The sequence below is a fragment of the Carettochelys insculpta genome, unplaced genomic scaffold (genome assembly GCF_033958435.1).
Source record: "Carettochelys insculpta isolate YL-2023 unplaced genomic scaffold, ASM3395843v1 scaffold_0051, whole genome shotgun sequence".
NCBI classification, from domain to species: domain Eukaryota; kingdom Metazoa; phylum Chordata; order Testudines; family Carettochelyidae; genus Carettochelys; species Carettochelys insculpta.
In genome coordinates, this window is record NW_027439088.1 from 106,345 (window position 1) to 131,713 (window position 25,369).

At 66.9% G+C, this 25,369-nt stretch overlaps 1 protein-coding gene across 1 annotated transcript in view; it reads left to right on the plus strand.

The window, feature by feature from the left end:
- The window catches only part of DNAH2 (dynein axonemal heavy chain 2), a 61,564-nt gene that overhangs the window by 30,323 nt on the left and 5,872 nt on the right, over positions 1-25,369 (plus strand). The window contains exons 45-62 of the mRNA XM_074983208.1: positions 273-422; positions 492-659; positions 744-904; positions 1,091-1,230; positions 2,629-2,761; positions 2,996-3,135; positions 4,801-5,011; positions 5,137-5,253; positions 5,355-5,496; positions 5,845-6,014; positions 7,713-7,829; positions 7,957-8,121; positions 8,453-8,578; positions 8,674-8,822; positions 23,781-23,847; positions 23,974-24,124; positions 24,544-24,692; positions 24,773-24,906. Of these exons, the coding sequence (XP_074839309.1) occupies positions 273-422; positions 492-659; positions 744-904; positions 1,091-1,230; positions 2,629-2,761; positions 2,996-3,135; positions 4,801-5,011; positions 5,137-5,253; positions 5,355-5,496; positions 5,845-6,014; positions 7,713-7,829; positions 7,957-8,121; positions 8,453-8,578; positions 8,674-8,822; positions 23,781-23,847; positions 23,974-24,124; positions 24,544-24,692; positions 24,773-24,906 (2,590 nt within the window). The remainder of the gene's footprint in view (positions 1-272; positions 423-491; positions 660-743; positions 905-1,090; positions 1,231-2,628; positions 2,762-2,995; positions 3,136-4,800; positions 5,012-5,136; positions 5,254-5,354; positions 5,497-5,844; positions 6,015-7,712; positions 7,830-7,956; positions 8,122-8,452; positions 8,579-8,673; positions 8,823-23,780; positions 23,848-23,973; positions 24,125-24,543; positions 24,693-24,772; positions 24,907-25,369) is intronic.

The following is a 25,369-nucleotide window of genomic DNA, read 5'->3' on the forward strand; positions in this document are numbered from 1 at the left end:
GGTGGTTAGAGCAAGGGGCTGAGACCCAGGACTCCTGGGTTTTCTGCTGGCAGGGGGAGGGCAGTGGGGGCTGGTGGTTAGAGCAGAGGGCTGGGAGCCAGGACTCCTGGGTTCTCTCCTGGGTGCTGGGAGGGCAGTGGGGGCTGGTGGTTAGAGCAGGGGGCTGGGAGCCAGGACTCCTGGGTTCTCTCCCGGCGGTGGGAAAGGTGGAGGGGGGGCTGGCGCAGGGGGCCGGGACCCGGACCTGGAAGGGAACTCTGGGCCGCTGGCAGGGGACTTCATGCGGGAGCCGCGGGTGTACGAGGACCTGGTGGACCTGGCGGCCCTGAAGCTGGAGATGGAGCGAGCGCTGGACGAGTACAACCACACCCCTGGCGTGGTGCAGATGCGGCTGGTGCTCTTCAGGGAGGCCATTGAGCACAGTGAGTGTGGGGGGCTGGGGCTGGGGCTCCCCGGTGCCCCCTGCTGACTGCCCCACTCCCCCCCTGCAGTTACCCGCATCGTGAGGGTGATCGGCCAGCCCCGCGGGAACATGCTGCTGGTGGGCATCGGGGGCAGCGGGCGCCAGAGCCTGGCCCGCCTGGCCGCCTCCATCTGCGAGGACCAGACCTTCCAGATCGAGGTGACCAAGCACTACCGCAAGCAGGAGTTCAGGGACGGTCAGTGTCACCCCCCACCCCCGGCTGGCCCTCCCCGGCAGTGCACGCTCCCCCAGGCTCACGCTCCCCAACGCTTCCCCCCAGACATCAAGAAGCTCTACCGCCAGGCGGGGGTGGAGCTCCAGGCCACCACCTTCCTCTTCGTGGACACGCAGATCATGGAGGACTCCTTCCTGGAGGACATCAACAATATTCTCAGCTCCGGCGAGGTGCCCAACCTCTACAAGGCCGACGAGTTCGAGGAGGTATGGGGCTGAGGGGCAGCAGGGGCCTCCCGGAGACAGCTCTGCTGGTGCCCCACAGCCCTGCCCACTTGTTTCTCCCCTCCCACTGGCTGAAGGTGTGGCCAGCGCATGGGGCTGATCACAGGGGCAGGTGGGTGGGTGGCCGGGAGCATGTACGCAGCTGGTGGGACTTCTCTTGTGTCCCAGATCCAGTCCGTGATCCTGGACGCAGCCCGGGCCGAGGGTGTCCCCGAGACAGCCGACAGCCTCTTTGGCTACCTGATCGAGAGGGTGCGCAGCAATCTCCATGTGGTGCTGTGCCTCAGCCCCGTTGGAGAGCCCTTCAGGTGAGGGGGGCTGCTCAGAGACAGGGCCACTGATAGCCCAGCCTGGGGTCCCCCGTGCTAAGGCACCAAACGTCCCACAGAGCACATCTGTGCCGCACTGGCCAGCCAGAGTCACACCAGCCTTCCCCTCCGGAGCTCCAGTTCTCCTGGGTCACCTCCCTCGTCTCCTTACCCAGACGGGAGGTTATGGAAACCCATCGCAGCCCATCCGCCCAGGTTCCTCCAGCCCCACAGGGACCAGCCACGTCCCTAGGTTAATGTATCCCTCAGATCTGACCCCAAACCCCACGCCAGATCCACCCAGGTTCTTCCAGCCCCACAGGGACCAAACATCCCCAGGTCAACGTATCCCTCAGATCTCATCCCAAACCCCACGCCGGATACGCCCAGGTTCTTCCAGCCCCACAGGGACCAAACATCCCCAGGTCAACGTATCCCTCAGATCTCATCCCAAACCCCACGCCGGATACGCCCAGGTTCTTCCAGCCCCAAAGGAACCAGCCATGTCCCCAGGTCAATGTATCCCTCAGATCTGACCCAAAACCCCACGCCAGATCCACCCAGGTTCTTCCAGTCCCAACGGGACCAGCCGCGTCCCAAGGTCAACTTGTCCCTCAGATCTGACCCAAAAACCACGCCTCACCAATTCTCTCTCATCTAATGTTGAAAGGGCTGTTCATAGACAGACCCAGGTGAGAGTTGAATGGTTGAAGCCATCAAATTCCCTCCGCCCGTCACGCAGCGCTCAGGGCCGGCTGCAGTAGACGGATTTGCTGCTCTGTCACAAGTCTCTGGAGTCCGGCCTCGGGTCAGCGATCCTTCCGGCGCCACTCAGAGCAGAGTTGCTCCTGCAGGGCTGAGCTGGAGTGAAGGCAGAACTGGGGGGACCTTAGGGTCCCCTTTGCCCCCTCGCCGGCATGGAGGGAACCCTTCGTTCTCCCTGTCCCATGAGCACCTCCCTGCCGTCACCTCTCTGCTGGGTCCCCCCGGCAGCCCGACTCCTCCGCTGGGGGCTGGAGTCGGGTCGGGCCCTTCGTCCGTCCATCAGTGGTTTACAGGGCTGGGAACCTTTCGCAGTGGGCTGCTCCAACCCCCTGCTGAGGTGTTCCCGAAGCAAACATCTGCCGGCAAGCACAGAGCCGAGGGGGCGGGGAGGCCTCCTACCGTCCCTACAACACCGCTACCGGCCCATGAGCCGGATAACCAGCCCCGCATCCGCTTTCCCGGGCCCCCTCCCTTTGCACGCGAGCTGGCGCCCGCCGACAACCGGTGTGGAAGCCACGCTCTGCGTGTGCGTGTTTGGATGCGGTACCGTCCCGGGGGGGGGGGCGGTGCGGGAACAGCAGGGGCAGATATACTCAGCTCAACACGCCCCCCCGCCCCCAACCGTCCTGCCAGGAACTGGATCCGGCAGTACCCAGCGCTGGTGAACTGCACCACCATCGACTGGTTCTCCGAGTGGCCACACCAGGCACTGCTGGAGGTGGCAGAGAAGTTCCTCGAGGGCGTGGACCTAGGGGGCCAGCCGGAGGTGAGAGCCCCCCGGCTGCGCTGGGGCGTAGGCCGGGGTCCAAGCTGGGCACTGCCTGGGAGAGGCGCCCCCCCCGCCCCAGCTACCAGCCAGGGTGTCAATGCCAGGGTCTTGCCTATGCTTCCCGCTCCCCAGAGCCAGCCGCATCCCCGGGCTCCCTGCAGCCACCTGCGTTGCTGGCCCTATCCCAGCTCCCCCTCCCCAGCACTGACCCGGCCCCGTCCGCTCCCCTAGATCCACAGGAAAGTGGCCAAGATCTTCGTCACCATGCACTGGTCCGTAGCCTCATACTCGCAGAAGATGCTCCTGGAGCTGCGGCGTCATAACTACGTCACCCCCACCAACTACCTGGAGCTGGTCTCGGGCTACAAGAAGTGAGACACCTCCCTCGGCTGCCGGGGCGGCGGGAGGGATGGGAATGGAGGGGCAGAGCCCACACAGAGGGGGCTCCCAAGGGCAGGGCCGGGGAGCCAAGGGGATGGGGTCATATTGGAGGTTTCTCCGGGCAGAGATGAGAGGGCCAAACCTGGGAAAGGGGCTTAAACTAGGGCCACTGGCAGCCCAGCCTGGGGGGTCCCCCACGCTAAGGCACCAAAGCTGTCACGGAGAGCACGTCTGGGCTGTGCTGGCCAGCCAGAGTCACACTGGTGATTCCCTCCAGTTCCCCTGGGCCTCCTCCCTTCTCCTTACCCAGACGGGAGGTTTCGGAAACTCATCTCATCCGATGCACCCAGGTTCTTCCAGATCCAGAGATACCAGCCCCGTCCCCAGGTCAACGTGTCCCTCAGATCTGACCCCAAACTCACGCCAGATCCACCCAGGTTCTTCCAGCCCCAAAGGGACCAGCCCCGTCCCCAGGTCAACGTGTCCCTCAGATCTGACCCCAAACCCCACGCCAGATCCACCCAGGTTCTTCCAGCCCTAAAGGGACCAGCCACGTCCCCAAGTCAACGTGTCCCTCAGATCTGACCCCAAACCCCACGCCAGATCCACCCAGGTTCAACCAGCCCCATCCTCAGGTCAATGTATCCCTTAGATCTGACCCCAAACTCACGCCAGATCCACTCAGGTTCTTCCAGCCCCAAAGGGACCAGCCCCATCCCCAGGTCAATGTATCCCTTAGATCTGACCCCAAACTCACACCAGATCCTCCCAGGTTCTTCCAGCCCCAAAGGGACCAGCCCCATCCCCAGGTCAATGTATCCTTTAGATCTGACCCCAAACTCACACCAGATCCTCCCAGGTTCTTCCAGCCCCAAAGGGACCAGACACATTCCCAGCTCAGCGTGTCCCTCAGATCTGACCCAAAAAACCCCACGCCTCGCCAATCCTTTAGCATCCAACAGTGAAAGGGCTGTTCATAGGCAGACAGACCCAGGTGAGAGTCTAATAGTTGAAGCCATCACATTCCCTCTGCCCGTCGCTCAGCGCTCGGGGCCAGCTGCAGATGGATTCGCTGCTCTGTCGCAAGTCTCTGGAGTCCGGCCTCGGGTCGGTGATCCTTCCGGCGCCGCTCAGAGCAGAGCTGCTCCTGCAGGGCTGAGCTGGAGTGAAGGCAGAGCCGGGGGAACCTCAGGGTCCCCTTTGCCCCCTCGCCGGCGCGGAGGGGATCCTTTGTTCTCCCTGTACGGGCGCATGGCCGAGACGGAGCCTGTCCCATGAGCAGGTCGCCTCTCTGCCGGGTCACCCCCAGCAGCCCAACTCCTCCGCTGGGGACTGGAGTCGGGTCGGGCCCTTCGTATGTCAAATCCACCTTCCCCTGGCCGGGAACCTTTCCTGCTCGGTCGCCCCGGCTGCCCTTGTGATCTTCCTCCCGGCCCTGAGACCCCCACCTCTGAACCCCTCTGAACGCAGGAGCAGCGTAACCCGCCTCGGCCCTCCCCGGCTGGGACAGCCCCTCCTCGGGCCCAGCCAGCGCGGGCAGCGGTGCGCACCCAGGGGGCGATTGCAAGGTCTTCCCCGTTCAACCGAAAACGCACTAACACCCCAGCAGGGTCTGCCTACCCCGCCACACCCCTCAGCCTGTCCCCGGCCCGCAGGCTGCTGGCGGAGAAGCGGGTGGAGCTGGCGGGCCAGGCCGACAAGCTGCGCAGCGGGCTGCAGAAGATCGACGAGACGCGGTGCAAGGTGGAGGTGATGTCCCTGGAGCTGGAGGAGGCCAAGCGCAAGGTGGCCGAGTTCCAGAAGCAGTGCGAGGAGTACCTGGTCGTCATCGTGCAGCAGAAGCGGGAGGCCGACGAGCAGCAGAAGGTGGGGGGGGCGGGGGGCGCTTCGGGCAGCGGTACCCGGCCGGCGGGAGGGGGCGGCGGGGGGGCGACGCGGCTGCCGGGAGGAGCGGCCCGCTGAGCGGCCGGCCCCGGCCCCTCTGCCCGCAGACGGTGGGCGCCAACAGCGAGAAGATCGCGGCGGAGGAAATTAAGTGCAAGGCGCTGGCCGACAACGCCCAGAAGGACCTGGAGGAGGCGCTGCCCGCCCTGGAGGAGGCCATGAAGGTAACGGGCTGGGGCGGGGGGTTCTGCTGTCCCTGAGCGGCGCCTAGGGGGGGCTCTGGAGCCGGGCCGCAGCCTCCCCGACCTCTCCCCCCTTCGGGCAGGCCCTGGAGTCGCTCAACAAGAAGGACATGACGGAAATCAAGTCCTACGGGCGCCCGCCCACGCTGGTGGAGACCGTCATGCAGGCGGTCATGATCCTGCGGGGCAGCGAGCCCACCTGGGCCGAAGCCAAGAGGCAGCTGGGTGAGGCGGGCGGAGGTGGTGCTCAGGGGGAGAGGGAGGAGTCTGGCTCTGGGTGGGGCCTGAGGTTGAAAGGGAGGAGCCTGAGGCTTGGGGGGCTGGGAGGGAGGAGCTTGCGGGGTTGGGGGTGGAGCCTGGGGGTTTGGGGGAGGAGCCTGGGTGGAGGAGGGGAGGAGCCTGGGGCTGGCAGGAGAAGTAAGGGTGGTGTCTGAGAGCAAGGGAGCGGTGGCAGTGCGGACGCACCAGCTGGGTGCTGGGCTGGGGGGCGGATGGACCCTCTCCTGCTCCCCCACCTGCGATGGGATCCCGGCAGCCAGGCCCCCAGTGACTCAGTGCCCGTGTGCCCCCCAGGCGAGCCCACCTTCATCAAACAGCTCATCAATTTCGACAAGGACAACATCTCGGACAAGGTGCTGAAGAAGATCAGCGGGTACTGCTCCCAGCCCGACTTCCAGCCCGACATCATCGGGCGCGTCTCGCTGGCCGCCAAGTCCCTCTGCATGTGGGTGCGCGCCATGGAGGTGAGGGGCCCTGGATGGGGGGGTAATAACGGAGGTTCCTCCCAGCACAGCTGGAGGGGCCAAACTTGGGCACAGGGCTTAAACCAGGGCCACTGACAGCCCAGCCTGGGGTCCCCCACACTAAGGCACCAAGCCCGACCCATAGAGCACGACTGAGTCACACGGGCCAGCCAGTCACTCCAGTTCTCCTGGGCCACCTCCTGTCCCCTCCTTACCCAGACGGCAGGTTACAGAAACCCAGCTCAGCCCTTCCACCCAGGTTCTTCCAGCCCCAACCGGACCAGCCGCGTCCCCAGGTCAACGTGTACCTCAGATCTGACCCCAAACCCACACCAGATCCACCCAGGTTCTTCCAGCCCCAAAGGGACCAGCCGCGTCCCCAGGTCAACGTATCCCTCAGATCTGACCCAAACCCCACGCCAGATCCACCCAGGTTCCTCCAGTCCCAAAGGGACCAGCCATGACCCCAGGTCAATGTGTCCCTCAGATCTGACCCAAACCCCACGCCAGATCCACCCAGGTTCTTCCAGCCCCAACCGGACCAGCCGCGTCCCCAGGTCAACGTGTACCTCAGATCTGACCCCAAACCCACACCAGATCCACCCAGGTTCTTCCAGCCCCAAAGGGACCAGCCGCGTCCCCAGGTCAACGTATCCCTCAGATCTGACCCAAACCCCACGCCAGATCCACCCAGGTTCTTCCAGCCCCAAAGGGACCAGCTTCATCCCCAGGTCAACGTATCCCTCAGATCTGACCCAAACCCCACGCCAGATCCACCCAGGTTCTTCCAGCCCCAAAGGGACCAGCCATGACCCCAGGTCAATGTGTCCCTCAGATCTGACCCAAACCCCACACCAGATCCACCCAGGTTCTTCCAGCCCCCACAGGGACCAGCCACATCCCCAGGTCAACGTATCCCTCAGATTTGACCCAAACCCCACGCCAGATCCACCCAGGTTCTTCTAGCCCCAACGGGACCAGCCCTGTCCCCAGGTCAACGTATCCCTCAGATTTGACCCAAACCCCACACCAGATCCACCCAGGTTCTTCCAGCCCCCACAGGGACCAGCCACATCCCCAGGTCAACGTATCCCTCAGATCTGACCCAAACCCCACGCTAGATCCACCCAGGTTCTTCCAGCCCCAACGGGACCAGCCGCGTCCCCAGGTCAACGTGTCCCTCAGATCTGACCCAAACCCCACACCAGATCCACCCAGGTTCTTCCAGCCCCCACAGGGACCAGCCACATCCCCAGGTCAGTGTATCCCTCAGATTTGACCCAAACCCCACGCCAGATCCACCCAGGTTCTTCCAGCCCTACAGGGACCAGCCATGTCCCCAGGTAAATGTATCCCTCAGATCTGACGCCAAAACCCACACAAGATCCCCCCAGGTTCTTCCAGCCTCAAAGGGGGAAGGCCGGGAGCCAAGGCTCCTGTGTTCTCTCCCCAGGGCTGGGAGGGCAGTGGGGGCTGGTGGTTAGAGCAGGGGGCCGGGAGCCAGGATTCCTGGGTTCTCTCCCCAGCACTGGGAGGGCAGAGGGGGGCTGGTGGTTAGAGCAGCGGGGGCTGGGAGCCAGGACTCCTGGGTTCTCTCCCCAGCGCAGGGAGGGCAGAGGGGGGCTGGGGGCCAGGACTCCTGGGTTCTGCAGCGGGGGGGCCGTGCGGGGCGGGCGCTCACCACCGCCTGCCCCCCAGATGTACGGCCGGATTTACCGCGTGGTGGAGCCCAAGCGCGCCCGCATGAACGCGGCCATGGCCCAGCTGGCGGAGAAGCAGGCGTCGCAGGCGGAGGCGCAGGAGAAGCTGCGGGAGGTCTGTCTGGGCCTGGGGCGGGGGAAGTGTCTGGGCTGCCCGGCGAGGGGGCCCGGGAGGGATCCTACGGGGCCAGGCCGGGCGGGGGGAAGGTGTGGGGAGCCAGGCTGACGCCCAGGCAGCACAGGTGGCGGAGCGGCTGGAGCAGCTGAAGCAGGAATACGAGGAGAAGCTGGTGCAGAAGGAGGAGCTGCGAGCGAGGTCGGAGGAAATGCACATCAAGCTGGACCGGGCCGACAAGCTGGTGTCGGGGCTGGCCGGGGAGAAGGCGCGCTGGGAGGAGACGGTGCAGGTGGGTGGGCTGGGGGCAGCCGGCTGGGGGGCGGGGTCCCAGGCCCAGGTGTTCTGTGGGGAGCTGGGGGGGCGCATCCCTGCTCAGGGGGTCCCGGAGGGATCTGGAGGGGTGGGGTCCCATGCCAAGCAGGTGGGCTGGGGATCCCAGCAGAGGCTGGGTGGGGGCGGAGTCCCGGGCTGGGGGTCCCAGCAGAGGCTGTGTGGGGGCAGGGTGCCAGGCCGGGGGTCCCAGCAGAGGCTGGGTGGGGGCGGAGTCCCAGCAGAGGCTGTGCGGGGGTGGGGGCGAGGGCGGGCCCCCGGCTGGGGTCTGAGCCCGGCTGTCTCCCCAGGGGCTGGAGGAGGACCTCGGCTACGTGGTGGGTGACTGCCTGCTGGCCGCCGCCTTCCTGTCCTACATGGGGCCCTTCCTGTCGGGCTATCGTGACGAGATGGTGTCCAACATCTGGATGAAGCAGGTGGGCTGGGGCTGGGCGGGGGGCGCAGCCGCCGAGTCCTGGCCCGCGAGCCCCACCCGGCGCCCACCCCGCTGACCCTGCCCTCCCGCCCGCAGATCCGGGAGCTCCAGGTGCCCTGCTCGCCCCGCTTCACCTTCGACAGCTTCCTCTGCAACCCCACCGTGGTGAGAACCTGGAACCTGCAGGGGCTGCCCTCCGACGCCTTCTCCACCGAGAACGGGCTCATCGTCACCCGGGGGAACCGGTGAGTGCCCGTCCCGCCCCGCCCTGCCCCTGCGCCCTCCCACCGCTCCCCATATTGGAGGGCTTCCGGGTAGAGATGAGATGACCAAACTGGCACATGACTTCAACCAGGACCACCGACAGCCCAGCCTGGGGGACCCCCGCGCTGGCCAGCGAGAGTCACACCAGCGATTCCCTCCGGCGCTCTGGTTCCCCTGGGCCACCATCTGTCACCTCCTTACCCAGACGGGTAGTTACAGAAACCATCTCGGCCCATCCGTCCAGGTTCTTCCAGCCCCATCCCCAGGTCAACGTATTCCTCAGATCTGACCCCAAACCCACGCCAGATCCACCCAGGTTCTTCCAGCCCCCAAAGGGACCAGCCGCGTCCCCAGGTCAACGTGTCCCTCAGATCTGACCCCAAACCCCACGCCAGATCCACCCAGGTTCTTCCAGCCCCCAAAGGTACCAGCTCCGTCCCCAGGTCTACGTATCCCTCAGATCTGACCCAAACCCCACGCCAGATCCACCCAGGTTCCTCCAGTCCCAAAGGGACCAGCCGCGTCCCCAGGTCAACATATCCCTCAGATCTGACCCCAAACCCCACCCCAGATCCACCCAGGTTCTTCCAGCCCCGAAAGGGACCAGCCGCGTCCCCAGGTCAACATATCCCTCAGATCTGACCCCAAACCCCACCCCAGATCCACCCAGGTTCCTCCAGCCCCCAAAGGGACCAGCTGCGTCCCCAGGTCAACGTGTCCCTCAGATCTGACCCCAAACCCCACGCCAGATCCACCCAGGTTCTTCCAGCCCCCAAAGGGACCAGCCGCGTCCCCAGGTCAACGTGTCCCTCAGATCTGACCCCAAACCCCACGCCAGATCCACCCAGGTTCTTCCAGCCCCAACGGGACCAGCTGCGTCCCCAGGTCAACGTGTCCCTCAGATCTGACCCCAAACCCCACGCCTCACCAGTCCTTCAGCATCCAACATCGAAAGGGTTGTTCATCGTGTGGTCAGATGGGGGTTCTGGGCACAGGTAGAGAAACCTCTCCAGGGTATCTTTGCTTGGAATCCAGGCCACTCACAGCCTCCGGCTAGGCTCTCCTTCTTGCTAAGGCAAATCCAACCAGCCACCACAGCACTTCTGCCAGCCCCACTGGCCAGCCAGAAGCTACACAAGGCAACCCACTGACTTCCCAGCTGCTCCACCAGCCCGGCCCAACAGCCCTCCTACTTCTCAGCTGCTCCACCGGCCCGGCCCAACAGCCCTCCAACTTCCCAGCTGCTCCACTGGCCCGGCCCAACAGCCCTCCTACTTCCCAGCTGCTCCACCAGCCCGGCCCAACAGCCCTCCAACTTCCCAGCTGCTCCACCGGCCGGCCCAACAGCCCTCCTACTTCCCAGCTGCTCCACCAGCCCGGCCCAACAGCCCTCCTACTTCCCAGCTGCTCCACCAGCCCGGCCCAACAGCCCTCCTACTTCCCAGCTGCTCCACCGGCCCGGCCCAACAACCCCCAACTTCTCAGCTGCTCCACTGGCCCGGCCCAACAGCCCTCCAACTTCCCAGCTGCTCCACCGGCCCGGCCCAACAGCCCTCCAACTTCCCAGCTGCTCCACCGGCCCGGCCCAACAGCCCTCCTACTTCCCAGCTGCTCCACCGGCCCGGCCCAACAGCCCTCCTACTTCTCAGCTGCTCCACCGGCCCGGCCCAACAGCCCTCCAACTTCCCAGCTGCTCCACCGGCCCGGCCCAACAGCCCTCCAACTTCCCAGCTGCTCCACCGGATCGGCCCAACAACCCCCAACTTCCCAGCTGCTCCACCGGCCCGGCCCAACAGCCCTCCAACTTCCCAGCTGCTCCACCGGCCCGGCCCAACAGCCCTCCTACTTCCCAGCTGCTCCACCGGCCCGGCCCAACAGCCCTCCTACTTCCCAGCTGCTCCACCGGCCGGCCCAACAACCCTCCAACTTCCCAGCTGCTCCACCGGCCCGGCCCAACAGCCCTCCAACTTCCCAGCTGCTCCACCGGCCGGCCCAACAACCCTCCAACTTCCCAGCTGCTCCACCAGCCCGGCCCAACAACCCCCAACTTCCCAGCTGCTCCACCAGCCCGGCCCAACAACCCCCAACTTCCCAGCTGCTCCACCAGCCCGGCCCAACAGCCCTCCTACTTCTCAGCTGCTCCACCAGCCCGGCCCAACAACCCCCAACTTCCCAGCTGCTCCACCGGCCCGGCCCAACAACCCTCCAACTTCCCAGCTGCTCCACCGGCCCGGCCCAACAGCCCCCAACTTCCCAGCTGCTCCACCGGCCCGGCCCAACAGCCCTCCAACTTCCCAGCTGCTCCACCGGCCGGCCCAACAACCCTCCAACTTCCCAGCTGCTCCACCGGCCCGGCCCAACAACCCCCAACTTCCCAGCTGCTCCACCGGCCCGGCCCAACAGCCCTCCAACTTCCCAGCTGCTCCACCGGCCCGGCCCAACAACCCCCAACTTCCCAGCTGCTCCACCGGCCCGGCCCAACAGCCCTCCAACTTCCCAGCTGCTCCACCAGCCCGGCCCAACAGCCCTCCAACTTCCCAGCTGCTCCACCAGCCCGGCCCAACAACCCCCAACTTCCCAGCTGCTCCACCGGCCCGGCCCAACAGCCCTCCAACTTCCCAGCTGCTCCACCGGCCCGGCCCAACAACCCCCAACTTCCCAGCTGCTCCACCGGCCCGGCCCAACAACCCCCAACTTCCCAGCTGCTCCACCGGCCCGGCCCAACAGCCCTCCAACTTCCCAGCTGCTCCACCGGCCCGGCCCAACAACCCCCAACTTCCCAGCTGCTCCACCGGCCCGGCCCAACAGCCCTCCAACTTCCCAGCTGCTCCACCAGCCCGGCCCAACAACCCCCAACTTCCCAGCTGCTCCACCGGCCCGGCCCAACAGCCCTCCAACTTCCCAGCTGCTCCACCGGCCCGGCCCAACAACCCCCAACTTCCCAGCTGCTCCACCGGCCCGGCCCAACAACCCTCCAACTTCCCAGCTGCTCCACCGGCCCGGCCCAACAACCCCCAACTTCCCAGCTGCTCCACCGGCCCGGCCCAACAGCCCTCCAACTTCCCAGCTGCTCCACCAGCCCGGCCCAACAGCCCTCCAACTTCCCAGCTGCTCCACCGGCCCGGCCCAACAACCCTCCAACTTCCCAGCTGCTCCACCGGCCCGGCCCAACAACCCCCAACTTCCCAGCTGCTCCAGCAGCCCGGCCCAACAACCCTCAATTTCTCAGCTGTTCCACCAGCCCGGCCCAACAACCCCCAACTTCCCAGCTGCTCCACCAGCCCGGCCCAACAACCCCCAACTTCCCAGCTGCTCCACCGGCCCGGCCCAACAACCCTCCAACTTCCCAGCTGCTCCACCGGCCCGGCCCAACAACCCCCAACTTCCCAGCTGCTCCACCGGCCCGGCCCAACAGCCCTCCAACTTCCCAGCTGCTCCACCGGCCGGCCCAACAACCCTCCAACTTCCCAGCTGCTCCACCGGCCCGGCCCAACAACCCCCAACTTCCCAGCTGCTCCAGCAGCCCGGCCCAACAACCCTCAATTTCTCAGCTGTTCCACCAGCCCGGCCCAACAACCCTCCAACTTCCCAGCTGCTCCACCGGCCCGGCCCAACAACCCCCAACTTCCCAGCTGCTCCAGCAGCCCGGCCCAACAACCCTCAATTTCTCAGCTGTTCCACCAGCCTGGCCCAACAACCCTCCTACTTCCCAGCTGCTCCACCAGCCCGGCCCAACAACCCTCAACTTCCCAGCTGCTCCACCAGCCCGGCCCAACAACCCCCAACTTCCCAGCTGCTCCACCAGCCCGGCCCAACAACCCCCAACTTCCCAGCTGCTCCACCGGCCCGGCCCAACAGCCCTCCAACTTCCCAGCTGCTCCACCGGCCCGGCCCAACAACCCTCCTACTTCCCAGCTGCTCCACCGGCCCGGCCCAACAACCCCCAACTTCCCAGCTGCTCCACCGGCCCGGCCCAACAACCCTCCTACTTCCCAGCTGCTCCACCGGCCCGGCCCAACAACCCTCCAACTTCCCAGCTGCTCCAGCAGCCCGGCCCAACAACCCCCAACTTCCCAGCTGCTCCACCAGCCCGGCCCAACAGCCCTCCAACTTCCCAGCTGCTCCACCAGCCGGCCCAACAACCCTCCAACTTCCCAGCTGCTCCACCAGCCCGGCCCAACAGCCCTCCAACTTCCCAGCTGCTCCACCGGCCCGGCCCAACAACCCCCAACTTCCCAGCTGCTCCACCGGCCCGGCCCAACAGCCCTCCAACTTCCCAGCTGCTCCACCGGCCCGGCCCAACAGCCCTCCAACTTCCCAGCTGCTCCACCGGCCCGGCCCAACAGCCCTCCAACTTCCCAGCTGCTCCACCAGCCCGGCCCAACAACCCTCCAACTTCCCAGCTGCTCCACCGGCCCGGCCCAACAACCCTCCTACTTCCCAGCTGCTCCACCGGCCCGGCCCAACAACCCCCAACTTCCCAGCTGCTCCACCAGCCCGGCCCAACAACCCCCAACTTCCCAGCTGCTCCACCAGCCCGGCCCAACAGCCCTCCAACTTCCCAGCTGCTCCACCAGCCCGGCCCAACAGCCCTCCTACTTCTCAGCTGCTCCACCGGCCCGGCCCAACAGCCCTCCAACTTCCCAGCTGCTCCACCAGCCCGGCCCAAAAACCCTCCAACTTCCCAGCTGCTCCACCGGCCCGGCCCAACAACCCCCAACTTCCCAGCTGCTCCACCAGCCCGGCCCAACAGCCCTCCTACTTCTCAGCTGCTCCACCAGCCCGGCCCAACAACCCTCCTACTTCTCAGCTGCTCCACCGGCCCGGCCCAACAACCCTCCTACTTCCCAGCTGCTCCACCAGCCCGGCCCAACAGCCCTCCAACTTCCCAGCTGCTCCACCAGCCCGGCCCAACAACCCTCCTACTTCCCAGCTGCTCCACCGGCCCGGCCCAACAGCCCTCCAACTTCCCAGCTGCTCCACCGGCCCGGCCCAACAGCCCTCCAACTTCCCAGCTGCTCCACCAGCCCGGCCCAACAACCCCCAACTTCCCAGCTGCTCCACCGGCCCGGCCCAACAGCCCTCCTACTTCTCAGCTGCTCCACCGGCCCGGCCCAACAGCCCTCCAACTTCCCAGCTGCTCCACCGGCCCGGCCCAACAACCCCCAACTTCCCAGCTGCTCCACCGGCCCGGCCCAACAGCCCTCCAACTTCCCAGCTGCTCCACCAGCCCGGCCCAACAGCCCTCCTACTTCCCAGCTGCTCCACCGGCCCGGCCCAACAACCCTCCAACTTCCCAGCTGCTCCACCGGCCCGGCCCAACAACCCCCAACTTCCCAGCTGCTCCACCAGCCCGGCCCAACAACCCCCAACTTCCCAGCTGCTCCACCAGCCCGGCCCAACAGCCCTCCAACTTCCCAGCTGCTCCACCAGCCCGGCCCAACAGCCCTCCAACTTCCCAGCTGCTCCACCAGCCCGGCCCAACAACCCCCAACTTCCCAGCTGCTCCACCAGCCCGGCCCAACAGCCCTCCTACTTCTCAGCTGCTCCACCAGCCCGGCCCAACAACCCCCAACTTCCCAGCTGCTCCACCAGCCCGGCCCAACAGCCCTCCAACTTCCCAGCTGCTCCACCGGCCCGGCCCAACAACCCTCCAACTTCCCAGCTGCTCCACCAGCCCGGCCCAACAACCCCCAACTTCCCAGCTGCTCCACCAGCCCGGCCCAACAGCCCTCCTACTTCTCAGCTGCTCCACCAGCCCGGCCCAACAACCCCCAACTTCCCAGCTGCTCCACCAGCCCGGCCCAACAGCCCTCCTACTTCTCAGCTGCTCCACCAGCCCGGCCCAACAACCCCCAACTTCCCAGCTGCTCCACCAGCCCGGCCCAACAGCCCTCCTACTTCTCAGCTGCTCCACCAGCCCGGCCCAACAGCCCTCCAACTTCCCAGCTGCTCCACCAGCCCGGCCCAACAACCCCCAACTTCCCAGCTGCTCCACCAGCCCGGCCCAACAACCCTCCAACTTCCCAGCTGCTCCACCAGCCCGGCCCAACAACCCTCCAACTTCCCAGCTGCTCCACCAGCCCGGCCCAACAACCCCCAACTTCCCAGCTGCTCCACCAGCCCGGCCCAACAACCCTCCTACTTCCCAGCTGCTCCACCGGCCCGGCCCAACAACCCCCAACTTCCCAGCTGCTCCACCGGCCCGGCCCAACAACCCTCCAACTTCCCAGCTGCTCCACCGGCCCGGCCCAACAACCCTCCAACTTCCCAGCTGCTCCACCGGCCCGGCCCAACAGCCCTCCTACTTCTCAGCTGCTCCACCGGCCCGGCCCAACAGCCCTCCAACTTCCCAGCTGCTCCACCAGCCCGGCCCAAAAACCCTCCAACTTCCCAGCTGCTCCACCGGCCCGGCCCAACAGCCCTCCAACTTCCCAGCTGCTCCACCGGCCCGGCCCAACAGCCCCCAACTTCCCAGCTGCTCCACCGGCCCGGCCCAACAGCCCTCCAACTTCCCAGCTGCTCCACCGGCCCGGCCCAACAACCCTCCAACTTCCCAGCTGCTCCACCGGCCCGGCCCAACAGCCCTCCTACTTCCCAGCTGCTCCACCGGCCCGGCCCAACAGCCCTCCTACTTCCCAGCTGCTCCACCAGCCCGGCCCAAAAACCCTCCAACTTCCCAGCTGCTCCACCGGCCCGGCCCAACAACCCTCCAACTTCCCAGCTGCTCCACCAGCCCGGCCCAACAGCCCCCAACTTCCCAGCTGCTCCACCAGCCCGGCCCAACAGGCCTCCTACTTCCCAGCTGCTCCACCAGCCCGGCCCAACAGGCCTCCTACTTCCCAGCTGCTCCACCAGCCCGGCCCAACAACCCTCCAACTTCCCAGCTGCTCCACCAGCCCGGCCCAACAGCCCCCAACTTCCCAGCTGCTCCACCAGCCCGGCCCAACAACCCTCCAACTTCCCAGCTGCTCCACCAGCCCGGCCCAACAACCCTCCAACTTCCCAGCTGCTCCACCAGCCCGGCCCAACAGCCCCCAACTTCCCAGCTGCTCCACCAGCCCGGCCCAACAACCCTCCAACTTCCCAGCTGCTCCACCGGCCCGGCCCAACAGCCCTCAACTTCCCAGCTGCTCCACCGGCCCGGCCCAACAGCCCTCCTACTTCCCAGCTGCTCCACCAGCCCGGCCCAACAGGCCTCCTACTTCCCAGCTGCTCCACCAGCCCGGCCCAACAGGCCTCCAACTTCCCAGCTGCTCCACCAGCCCGGCCCAACAGCCCTCCTACTTCCCAGCTGCTCCACCAGCCCGGCCCAACAACCCCCAACTTCCCAGCTGCTCCACCGGCCCGGCCCAACAACCCCCAACTTCCCAGCTGCTCCACCGGCCCGGCCCAACAGCCCTCCAACTTCCCAGCTGCTCCACCGGCCCGGCCCAACAGCCCTCCAACTTCCCAGCTGCTCCACCGGCCCGGCCCAACAGCCCTCCTACTTCCCAGCTGCTCCACCAGCCGGCCCAACAACCCTCCAACTTCCCAGCTGCTCCACCGGCCCGGCCCAACAGCCCCCAACTTCCCAGCTGCTCCACCGGCCCGGCCCAACAGCCCTCCTACTTCCCAGCTGCTCCACCGGCCCGGCCCAACAACCCTCCTACTTCCCAGCTGCTCCACCGGCCCGGCCCAACAGCCCTCCTACTTCCCAGCTGCTCCACCGGCCCGGCCCAACAACCCTCCAACTTCCCAGCTGCTCCACCGGCCCGGCCCAACAACCCTCCAACTTCCCAGCTGCTCCACCGGCCCGGCCCAACAACCCTCCAACTTCCCAGCTGCTCCACCGGCCCGGCCCAACAGCCCTCCTACTTCTCAGCTGCTCCACCGGCCCGGCCCAACAACCCCCACCTTCCCAGCTGCTCCACCGGCCCGGCCCAACAACCCTCCAACTTCCCAGCTGCTCCACCAGCCGGCCCAACAACCCTCCAACTTCCCAGCTGCTCCACCAGCCGGCCCAACAACCCTCCAACTTCCCAGCTGCTCCACCGGCCCGGCCCAACAACCCTCCAACTTCCCAGCTGCTCCACCGGCCCGGCCCAACAGCCCTCCTACTTCTCAGCTGCTCCACCGGCCCGGCCCAACAACCCCCACCTTCCCAGCTGCTCCACCGGCCCGGCCCAACAGCCCTCCAACTTCCCAGCTGCTCCACCGGCCCGGCCCAACAGCCCTCCAACTTCCCAGCTGCTCCACCGGCCCGGCCCAACAGCCCTCCAACTTCCCAGCTGCTCCACCAGCCCGGCCCAACAGCCCTCCTACTTCTCAGCTGCTCCACCGGCCCGGCCCAACAGCCCTCCAACTTCCCAGCTGCTCCACCGGCCCGGCCCAACAACCCTCCAACTTCCCAGCTGCTCCACCGGCCCGGCCCAACAGCCCTCCTACTTCTCAGCTGCTCCACCGGCCCGGCCCAACAACCCTCCAACTTCCCAGCTGCTCCACCGGCCCGGCCCAACAGCCCTCCTACTTCTCAGCTGCTCCACCGGCCCGGCCCAACAACCCCCACCTTCCCAGCTGCTCCACCGGCCCGGCCCAACAGCCCTCCTACTTCCCAGCTGCTCCACCAGCCGGCCCAACAACCCTCCAACTTCCCAGCTGCTCCACCGGCCCGGCCCAACAGCCCCCAACTTCCCAGCTGCTCCACCGGCCCGGCCCAACAGCCCTCCTACTTCCCAGCTGCTCCACCGGCCCGGCCCAACAACCCTCCTACTTCCCAGCTGCTCCACCGGCCCGGCCCAACAGCCCTCCTACTTCCCAGCTGCTCCACCGGCCCGGCCCAACAGCCCTCCAACTTCCCAGCTGCTCCACCGGCCCGGCCCAACAGCCCTCCAACTTCCCAGCTGCTCCACCGGCCCGGCCCAACAGCCCTCCAACTTCCCAGCTGCTCCACCGGCCCGGCCCAACAGCCCTCCAACTTCCCAGCTGCTCCACCGGCCCGGCCCAACAGCCCTCCTACTTCTCAGCTGCTCCACCGGCCCGGCCCAACAACCCTCCAACTTCCCAGCTGCTCCACCGGCCCGGCCCAACAGCCCTCCTACTTCTCAGCTGCTCCACCGGCCCGGCCCAACAACCCCCAACTTCCCAGCTGCTCCACCAGCCCGGCCCAACAGCCCTCCTACTTCCCAGCTGCTCCACCAGCCCGGCCCAACAACCCTCCTACTTCCCAGCTGCTCCACCAGCCCGGCCCAACAACCCTCCAACTTCCCAGCTGCTCCACCGGCCCGGCCCAACAGCCCCCAACTTCCCAGCTGCTCCACCGGCCCGGCCCAACAACCCTCCTACTTCCCAGCTGCTCCACCAGCCCGGCCCAACAACCCTCCTACTTCCCAGCTGCTCCACCAGCCCGGCCCAACAGCCCCCAACTTCTCAGCTGCTCCACCAGCCCGGCCCAACAGCCCTCCAACTTCCCAGCTGCTCCACCAGCCCGGCCCAACAACCCTCCAACTTCCCAGCTGCTCCACCGGCCCGGCCCAACAGCCCCCAACTTCCCAGCTGCTCCACCGGCCCGGCCCAACAACCCTCCAACTTCCCAGCTGCTCCACCGGCCCGGCCCAACAACCCTCCAACTTCCCAGCTGCTCCACCGGCCCGGCCCAACAACCCTCCAACTTCCCAGCTGCTCCACCGGCCCGGCCCAACAACCCTCCTACTTCCCAGCTGCTCCACCAGCCCGGCCCAACAGCCCCCAACTTCTCAGCTGCTCCACCAGCCCGGCCCAACAGCCCTCCTACTTCCCAGCTGCTCCACCGGCCCGGCCCAACAGCCCTCCTACTTCTCAGCTGCTCCACCGGCCCGGCCCAACAACCCTCCTACTTCCCAGCTGCTCCACCAGCCCGGCCCAACAGCCCTCCTACTTCCCAGCTGCTCCACCAGCCCGGCCCAACAGCCCTCCTACTTCCCAGCTGCTCCACCAGCCCGGCCCAACAGCCCTCCTACTTCTCAGCTGCTCCACCAGCCCGGCCCAACAACCCCCAACTTCCCAGCTGCTCCACCAGCCCGGCCCAACAACCCCCAACTTCCCAGCTGCTCCACCAGCCCGGCCCAACAACCCCCAACTTCCCAGCTGCTCCACCAGCCCGGCCCAACAGCCCTCCAACTTCCCAGCTGCTCCACCGGCCCGGCCCAACAACCCTCCAACTTCCCAGCTGCTCCACCGGCCCGGCCCAACAACCCTCCAACTTCCCAGCTGCTCCACCGGCCCGGCCCAACAACCCCCAACTTCCCAGCTGCTCCACCGGCCCGGCCCAACAACCCTCCAACTTCCCAGCTGCTCCACCAGCCCGGCCCAACAACCCTCCAACTTCCCAGCTGCTCCACCGGCCCGGCCCAACAGCCCTCCAACTTCCCAGCTGCTCCACCAGCCCGGCCCAACAACCCTCCAACTTCCCAGCTGCTCCACCGGCCCGGCCCAACAACCCTCCTACTTCCCAGCTGCTCCACCGGCCCGGCCCAACAGCCCTCCAACTTCCCAGCTGCTCCACCAGCCCGGCCCAACAACCCTCCAACTTCCCAGCTGCTCCACCGGCCCGGCCCAACAACCCTCCAACTTCCCAGCTGCTCCACCGGCCCGGCCCAACAGCCCTCCAACTTCCCAGCTGCTCCACCGGCCCGGCCCAACAACCCCCACCTTCCCAGCTGCTCCACCAGCCCGGCCCAACAACCCTCCAACTTCCCAGCTGCTCCACCGGCCCGGCCCAACAACCCTCCAACTTCCCAGCTGCTCCACCGGCCCGGCCCAACAGCCCTCCTACTTCCCAGCTGCTCCACCAGCCCGGCCCAACAGCCCTCCTACTTCCCAGCTGCTCCACCGGCCCGGCCCAACAACCCTCCAACTTCCCAGCTGCTCCACCGGCCCGGCCCAACAACCCCCAACTTCCCAGCTGCTCCACCAGCCCGGCCCAACAGCCCTCCAACTTCCCAGCTGCTCCACCGGCCCGGCCCAACAGCCCTCCAACTTCCCAGCTGCTCCACCGGCCCGGCCCAACAGCCCTCCAACTTCCCAGCTGCTCCACCGGCCCGGCCCAACAACCCCCAACTTCCCAGCTGCTCCACCGGCCCGGCCCAACAGCCCTCCAACTTCCCAGCTGCTCCACCGGCCCGGCCCAACAACCCTCCAACTTCCCAGCTGCTCCACCGGCCCGGCCCAACAACCCTCCTACTTCTCAGCTGCTCCACCGGCCCGGCCCAACAGCCCTCCAACTTCCCAGCTGCTCCACCGGCCCGGCCCAACAACCCCCAACTTCCCAGCTGCTCCACCAGCCCGGCCCAACAACCCTCCTACTTCTCAGCTGCTCCACCGGCCCGGCCCAACAGCCCTCCAACTTCCCAGCTGCTCCACCAGCCCCGCCCAAAAACCCTCAATTTCCCAGCTGTTCCACCAGCCTGGCCCAACAGCCCTCCAACTTCAGGTGAGAGGCTCTTATGCCTTTTTCCCCCCACACCACCCAGATTCTTCCAGACCCCAAAGGGCCCAGCCCCAGACCTCGCTCTATATTTACTTGCATCTTATCCAAACGACCACGCGAAAGCCAGATCCTTCGCTGGCCTATCTATCTAAGGGTCCGAGAGGGACCCTGCTAAGTCCCCACCGTCCCTCCGAGGCACGGTTCACCGGCCCAGACCGGCCTGACTCGTGCAGACGGAAGAGCAATGAAAGTCCCTGGCAGGGCCCCTCTTGCTGCTCAGGGGTTCCCAACCTTTTCGGCATCACGCCCCCCTTTTGATTCCTGAGAGCCCCTCCCGCCCTTTCTTTCCCGCATCCGCCCCCCTTCGAACACCAGATTCAATTCCCAATTCAAAAGAAACACAGACTCGTGATTTCCAATGACAACTGAGCCCCAAGAGTTTCTCCGGGCCCCCAGACGTAATAAGACCCCGGTTTATCGGAGCCAGCAGCAGCCAATGCGTTGACTGGGGAAGATGGGAAATCCCCGGCACCAGCCAGGCGAACTGCACGGGCCCCCTCTTGTGGCCGCCTGGTGTCCGAGCCCATGAGCCGCCAGCCACCCTAACCCCATTGCCCCCCCGCACTCATTCACCGTTGCCGGAGGCAGAGAGCTCCATGGGGACCTTTGCCGGCTGCCGGGTTCTTATACCGGCTCGCCGGTGGGCTGAAAGCTGGAAGCAAGGACTGGGTCTTGCTTGGGGTGTGGGGGTGCTGGGTCACCTCATGCCCCCCCTGGAATTTCTTCACGCCCCCCCCGGTTTGGGACACCATCTTACAGCTTTTCACATGCGGAGGGAAACTTCCACGCTTCTCCATCGGCCTTGGTCCACCCCATGCCCAGGTGCTGAGTTCCCATTCCTTGCAGCCCCCGTGGGAAACCCACCCCATGGCGAAACGGGGCCCGTCCTGGCTGGCTGGAGCCCCATATCTCCCTCCGTGACCTCAGCCCGGAGACATTGCTCCCCCCGCTGCAGAGCCAAATATCTATAACTTCACCCACGCACGCAGCACAGCCACATGAGGGGCGTACGCAGCATGATCGGCTCTCCCTTCCCACCCGACACAATATGTGGGGCCAGTAGCCCCACGGCAGAACGGCCACACTGGCTCAGTCCATAGGCCCACCCAGCCCAGTAGCCCGTCTGCCGACAGCGGCCACTACCAGGTGCCCCAGAGGGGTGGACCGAAGACAACGAGAAACCAATTTCTCTCCCACCGCCCATCTCCAGCCACCGACAATCAGAGGCCAGGGACGCCATTCCCGCCCTTGCCAACAGCCTTCGACGGGCCTGACCTCCAGGAATTTATTTATTCTGTCACACTCCGAGCCTTCGCCGTCTCCCCCGGCGAGGAGTTCCGCAGGTTAACGGTGCGCCGAGTGAAGAAAACTTCCCTTTGTCCGTTTCAAACCCGCTGCCCAGGAATTTCCTTCGGTGTCCTGCAGTTCTTGTCCGCCGGGCACAAGTAAATGACTTCTTCGCCCTCTCCACACCGGTCGTTACTTTATAGACTTCTACCGCGTCCCCCCACCGCCTCCTCTTTTCGAAACTGAAAAAGTCCCGATCTTTTCAGCCTCTCCTCAGACAGGACCCGTTCCAAGCCCCTCATCATGCGAGCTCCCCTTTTCTGAACCTTTCCCGGTGCCGGGATAGCTCTTCTTAGGTGATGAGACCACATCTGAATGCACAATTCAAGAGGGGGCCGTAGCAGAGATTTGTACGGGTGCGGGAAGGTTTCCTTGGCTTATTTTGTGGGGCTCTTTTATACGGGCATATAAATGCTTCCCAGACCTGTTCGAAAAGTCCAGCCACGTGGCAGACAGACCCGGGTGAGAGTCGAATGGGGAAAGCCATCAGATTCCCTCAGCTGGTCCTGCAGGGCTGAGCTGGAGCAAAGGCAGAGCCGGGGGGACCTCAGGGTCCCCTTTGCCCCCTCGCCGGCGCAGAGGAGGGATCCTTCGTTTTCCCCGTGCAGGCGCACGGCCGAGACGGAGCCTGTCCCGTGAGCAGGTCACCTCTCTGCCGGGTCACCCCCGGCAGCCCGACTCCTCCGCTGGGGACTGGAGGCGGGTCGGACCCTTCGTCCGTCAAATCCACCTTCCCCTGGCCAGGAACCTTTCCTGCTCAGTCGCCCTGGCTGCCCTTGCGATCTCCCTCCCGGCCCTGGGACCCCCACCTCTGAACCCCTCCGACTGCAGGAGCAGCGTAACCCGCCTCGGCCCTCCCCGGCTGGGACAGCCCCTCCTCGGGCCCAGCCAGCGCGGGCAGTGGTGCGCGCCCAGGGGGCGATTGCAAGGTCTTCCCCGTTCAACCAAAAACACAATAACACCCCAGCAGGGTCTGCCTACCCCGCCACACCCCTCAGCCTGTCCCCGGCCCTGCCCCTGGCCCACCCAAAACATTCCTCTGGGGCGATGCGGCCAATGACACAGGGACCCCTCACCCGGCGCCGAGATGCGCCCACCTCTAGGGTGGGGCGGCTGGTGACATGGGGACCCGGCGCCGAGATGTGCCCACCTCTGGGGCGCAGTGGCCAGTGACACAGGGGACCCCTTGCCCGGTGCCGAGATGTGCCCACCTCTGGGGCGGGGCAGCCAGGGACATGGGGACCCCTTGCCCGGCGCCGAGATGCGCCCTCCTCTGGGGTGGGGCGGCTGGTGACATGGGGACCCGGTGCCGAGATGCGCCCACCTCTGGGGCGGAGTGGCCAGTGACACAGGGGACCCCTTACCCGGTGCCGAGATGTGCCCTCCTCTGGGGCGGGGCGGCCAGGGACACGGGGACCCTCGCCTGGTGCCGAGATGCGCCCTCCTCTGGGGTGGGGCGGCCAGGGACACGGGGACCCCTCGCCCGGGGCCATGATGCGCCCACCTCTGGGGTGCAGCGGCCGGTGACATGGGGACCCGGCGCCAAGATGCGCCTACCTCTGGGGCGGGGCGGCCGGTGACACGGGGACCCCTCGCCCGGCGCCGAGATGTGCCTAGCTCTGGGGTGGGGGTGGCCGGTGACATGGGGACCCCTCGCCCGGCGCTGAGATGCGCCCAGCTCTGGGGTGGGATGGCCGGTGACATGGGGACCCGGCGCCAAGATGCGCCCACCTCTGGGGCGGGGCGGCCGGTGACACGGGGACCCCTCGCCCGGCGCTGAGATGCGCCGAGCTCTGGGGTGGGGTGGCCGGTGACATGGGGACCCGGCGCCGAGATGCGCCCACCTCTGGGGCGGGGCGGCTGGTGACACGGGGACCCCTCGCCCGGTGCCGAGATGCGCCCAGCTCTGGGGTGGGGGTGGCCGGTGACATGGGGACCCGGTGCCGAGATGCGCCCACCTCTGGGGCGGGGCGGCTGGTGACACGGGGACCCCTCGCCCGGCGCCGAGATGCGCCCAGCTCTGGGGTGGGTTGGGCGGTGACCCAGCGACTCCGGCCCAGTGGATCTGACCTGTCGTGCTTGGCAGGTGGCCACTGATGATCGACCCGCAGTGCCAGGCCTCCAAGTGGATCAAGAACATGGAAGCTGCCAAGGTGAGCAGGGGCACCAGCTGGGGGGCAGGGCTGTCTGGAGCTCCGCCCCTTCGTGGCTGACAGCTGGCTGGGGGGAGGGGGCTCAGCACAGCCCGGCGGCTCACCCCAAACCTGGCGCCCCCTCAGGGCCTGAAGATTATCGACCTGCAGATGAGCGACTACCTGCGGGTGCTGGAACAGGCCGTGCAGTTCGGGAACCCCGTCCTGCTGCAGAACGTGCAGGAGCAGCTGGACCCCTCCCTCGCCCCCATCCTCAACAAGTCCGTCACCAGAGTGGGTGAGCTGGGGGGCTGGGTCCCCCCGGCGCTTGGAGGGCAGCGGGGGCTGGTGGTTAGAACAGGGGGCCGGGAGCCAGGACTCCTGGGTTCTCTCCCTGGTGCTGGGAGGGCAGTGGGGGCTGGTGGGTAGAGCAGGGGGGTGGGAGCCAGGACTCCTGGGTTCTCTCCCCGGTGCTGGGAGGGCAGTGGGGGCGGGTGGGTAGAGCAGGGGCCGTGAGCCAGGACTCCTGGGTTCTCTCCCTGGCGCTGGGAGGGCAGTGGGGGCTGGTGGTCAGAGCAGGGGCTGGGAGCCAGGACTCCTGGGTTCTCTCCCTGGCGCTGGGAGCAGTTGAGGGTCGGCCCCAGGAGCCCACCTCCCCCCGAGGCAGGGCGTGGGGCTTGGGGGCGGGGGGTGCTGACTGCCCTGTGTCCGTGGCAGGCGGGCGACTGCTGTTGCGGCTGGCGGACAAGGAGGTGGAGTACAACCCCGACTTCCGCTTCTACCTCACCACCAAGCTGTCCAACCCCCACTACACCCCCGAGACCTCCTCTCAGACCACCATCGTCAACTTCGCCGTCAAGGAGCAGGTGGGGGGAGACCTCCGAGGGGAGCCAGGGGGCCGAGTGGGGGCAGGCCCAGGCCAGGCCCTGACCCTGTGGCTCTGCAGGGCCTGGAGGCGCAGCTGCTGGGCATCGTGGTGCGCAAGGAGCGGCCTGAGCTGGAGGAGCAGAAGGACTCGCTGGTCCTCAACATCGCTGCCGGCAAGCGCAAGCTGAAGGAGCTGGAGGACGAGATCCTCAGGTGGGGTAGGGGGCCTGGGCCTCTCGCCCAGCGCCGGGATGCGCCCAGCTCTGGGGTGGGGCGGCCAGGGACATGGGGACCCCTCACCCGGTGCCAAGATGCGCCCAGCTCTGGGGTGGGGCCGCCAGTGACACAGGGACCCCTTGCCCAGCACCGAGATGCGCCCAGCTCTGGGGTGGGGTGGCCAGTGACACAGGGACCCCTCGCCCAGCACCGAGATGCGCCCACCTCTGGGGTGGGGGGCCAGGGACACAGAGACCCCTCGCCCGGCGCTGAGATGCTCCCACCTCTGGGGCGGGGTAGCCAGCGACACAGGGACCCCTCGCCTGGCGCTGAGATGCGCCCACCTCTGGGGCGGGGCGGCCAGGGACACGGGGACCCCTCGCCCGGCGCTGAGATGCGCCCACCTCTGGGGGCGGGGCGGCCAGGGACACGGGGACCCCTCGCCCGGCGCTGAGATGCG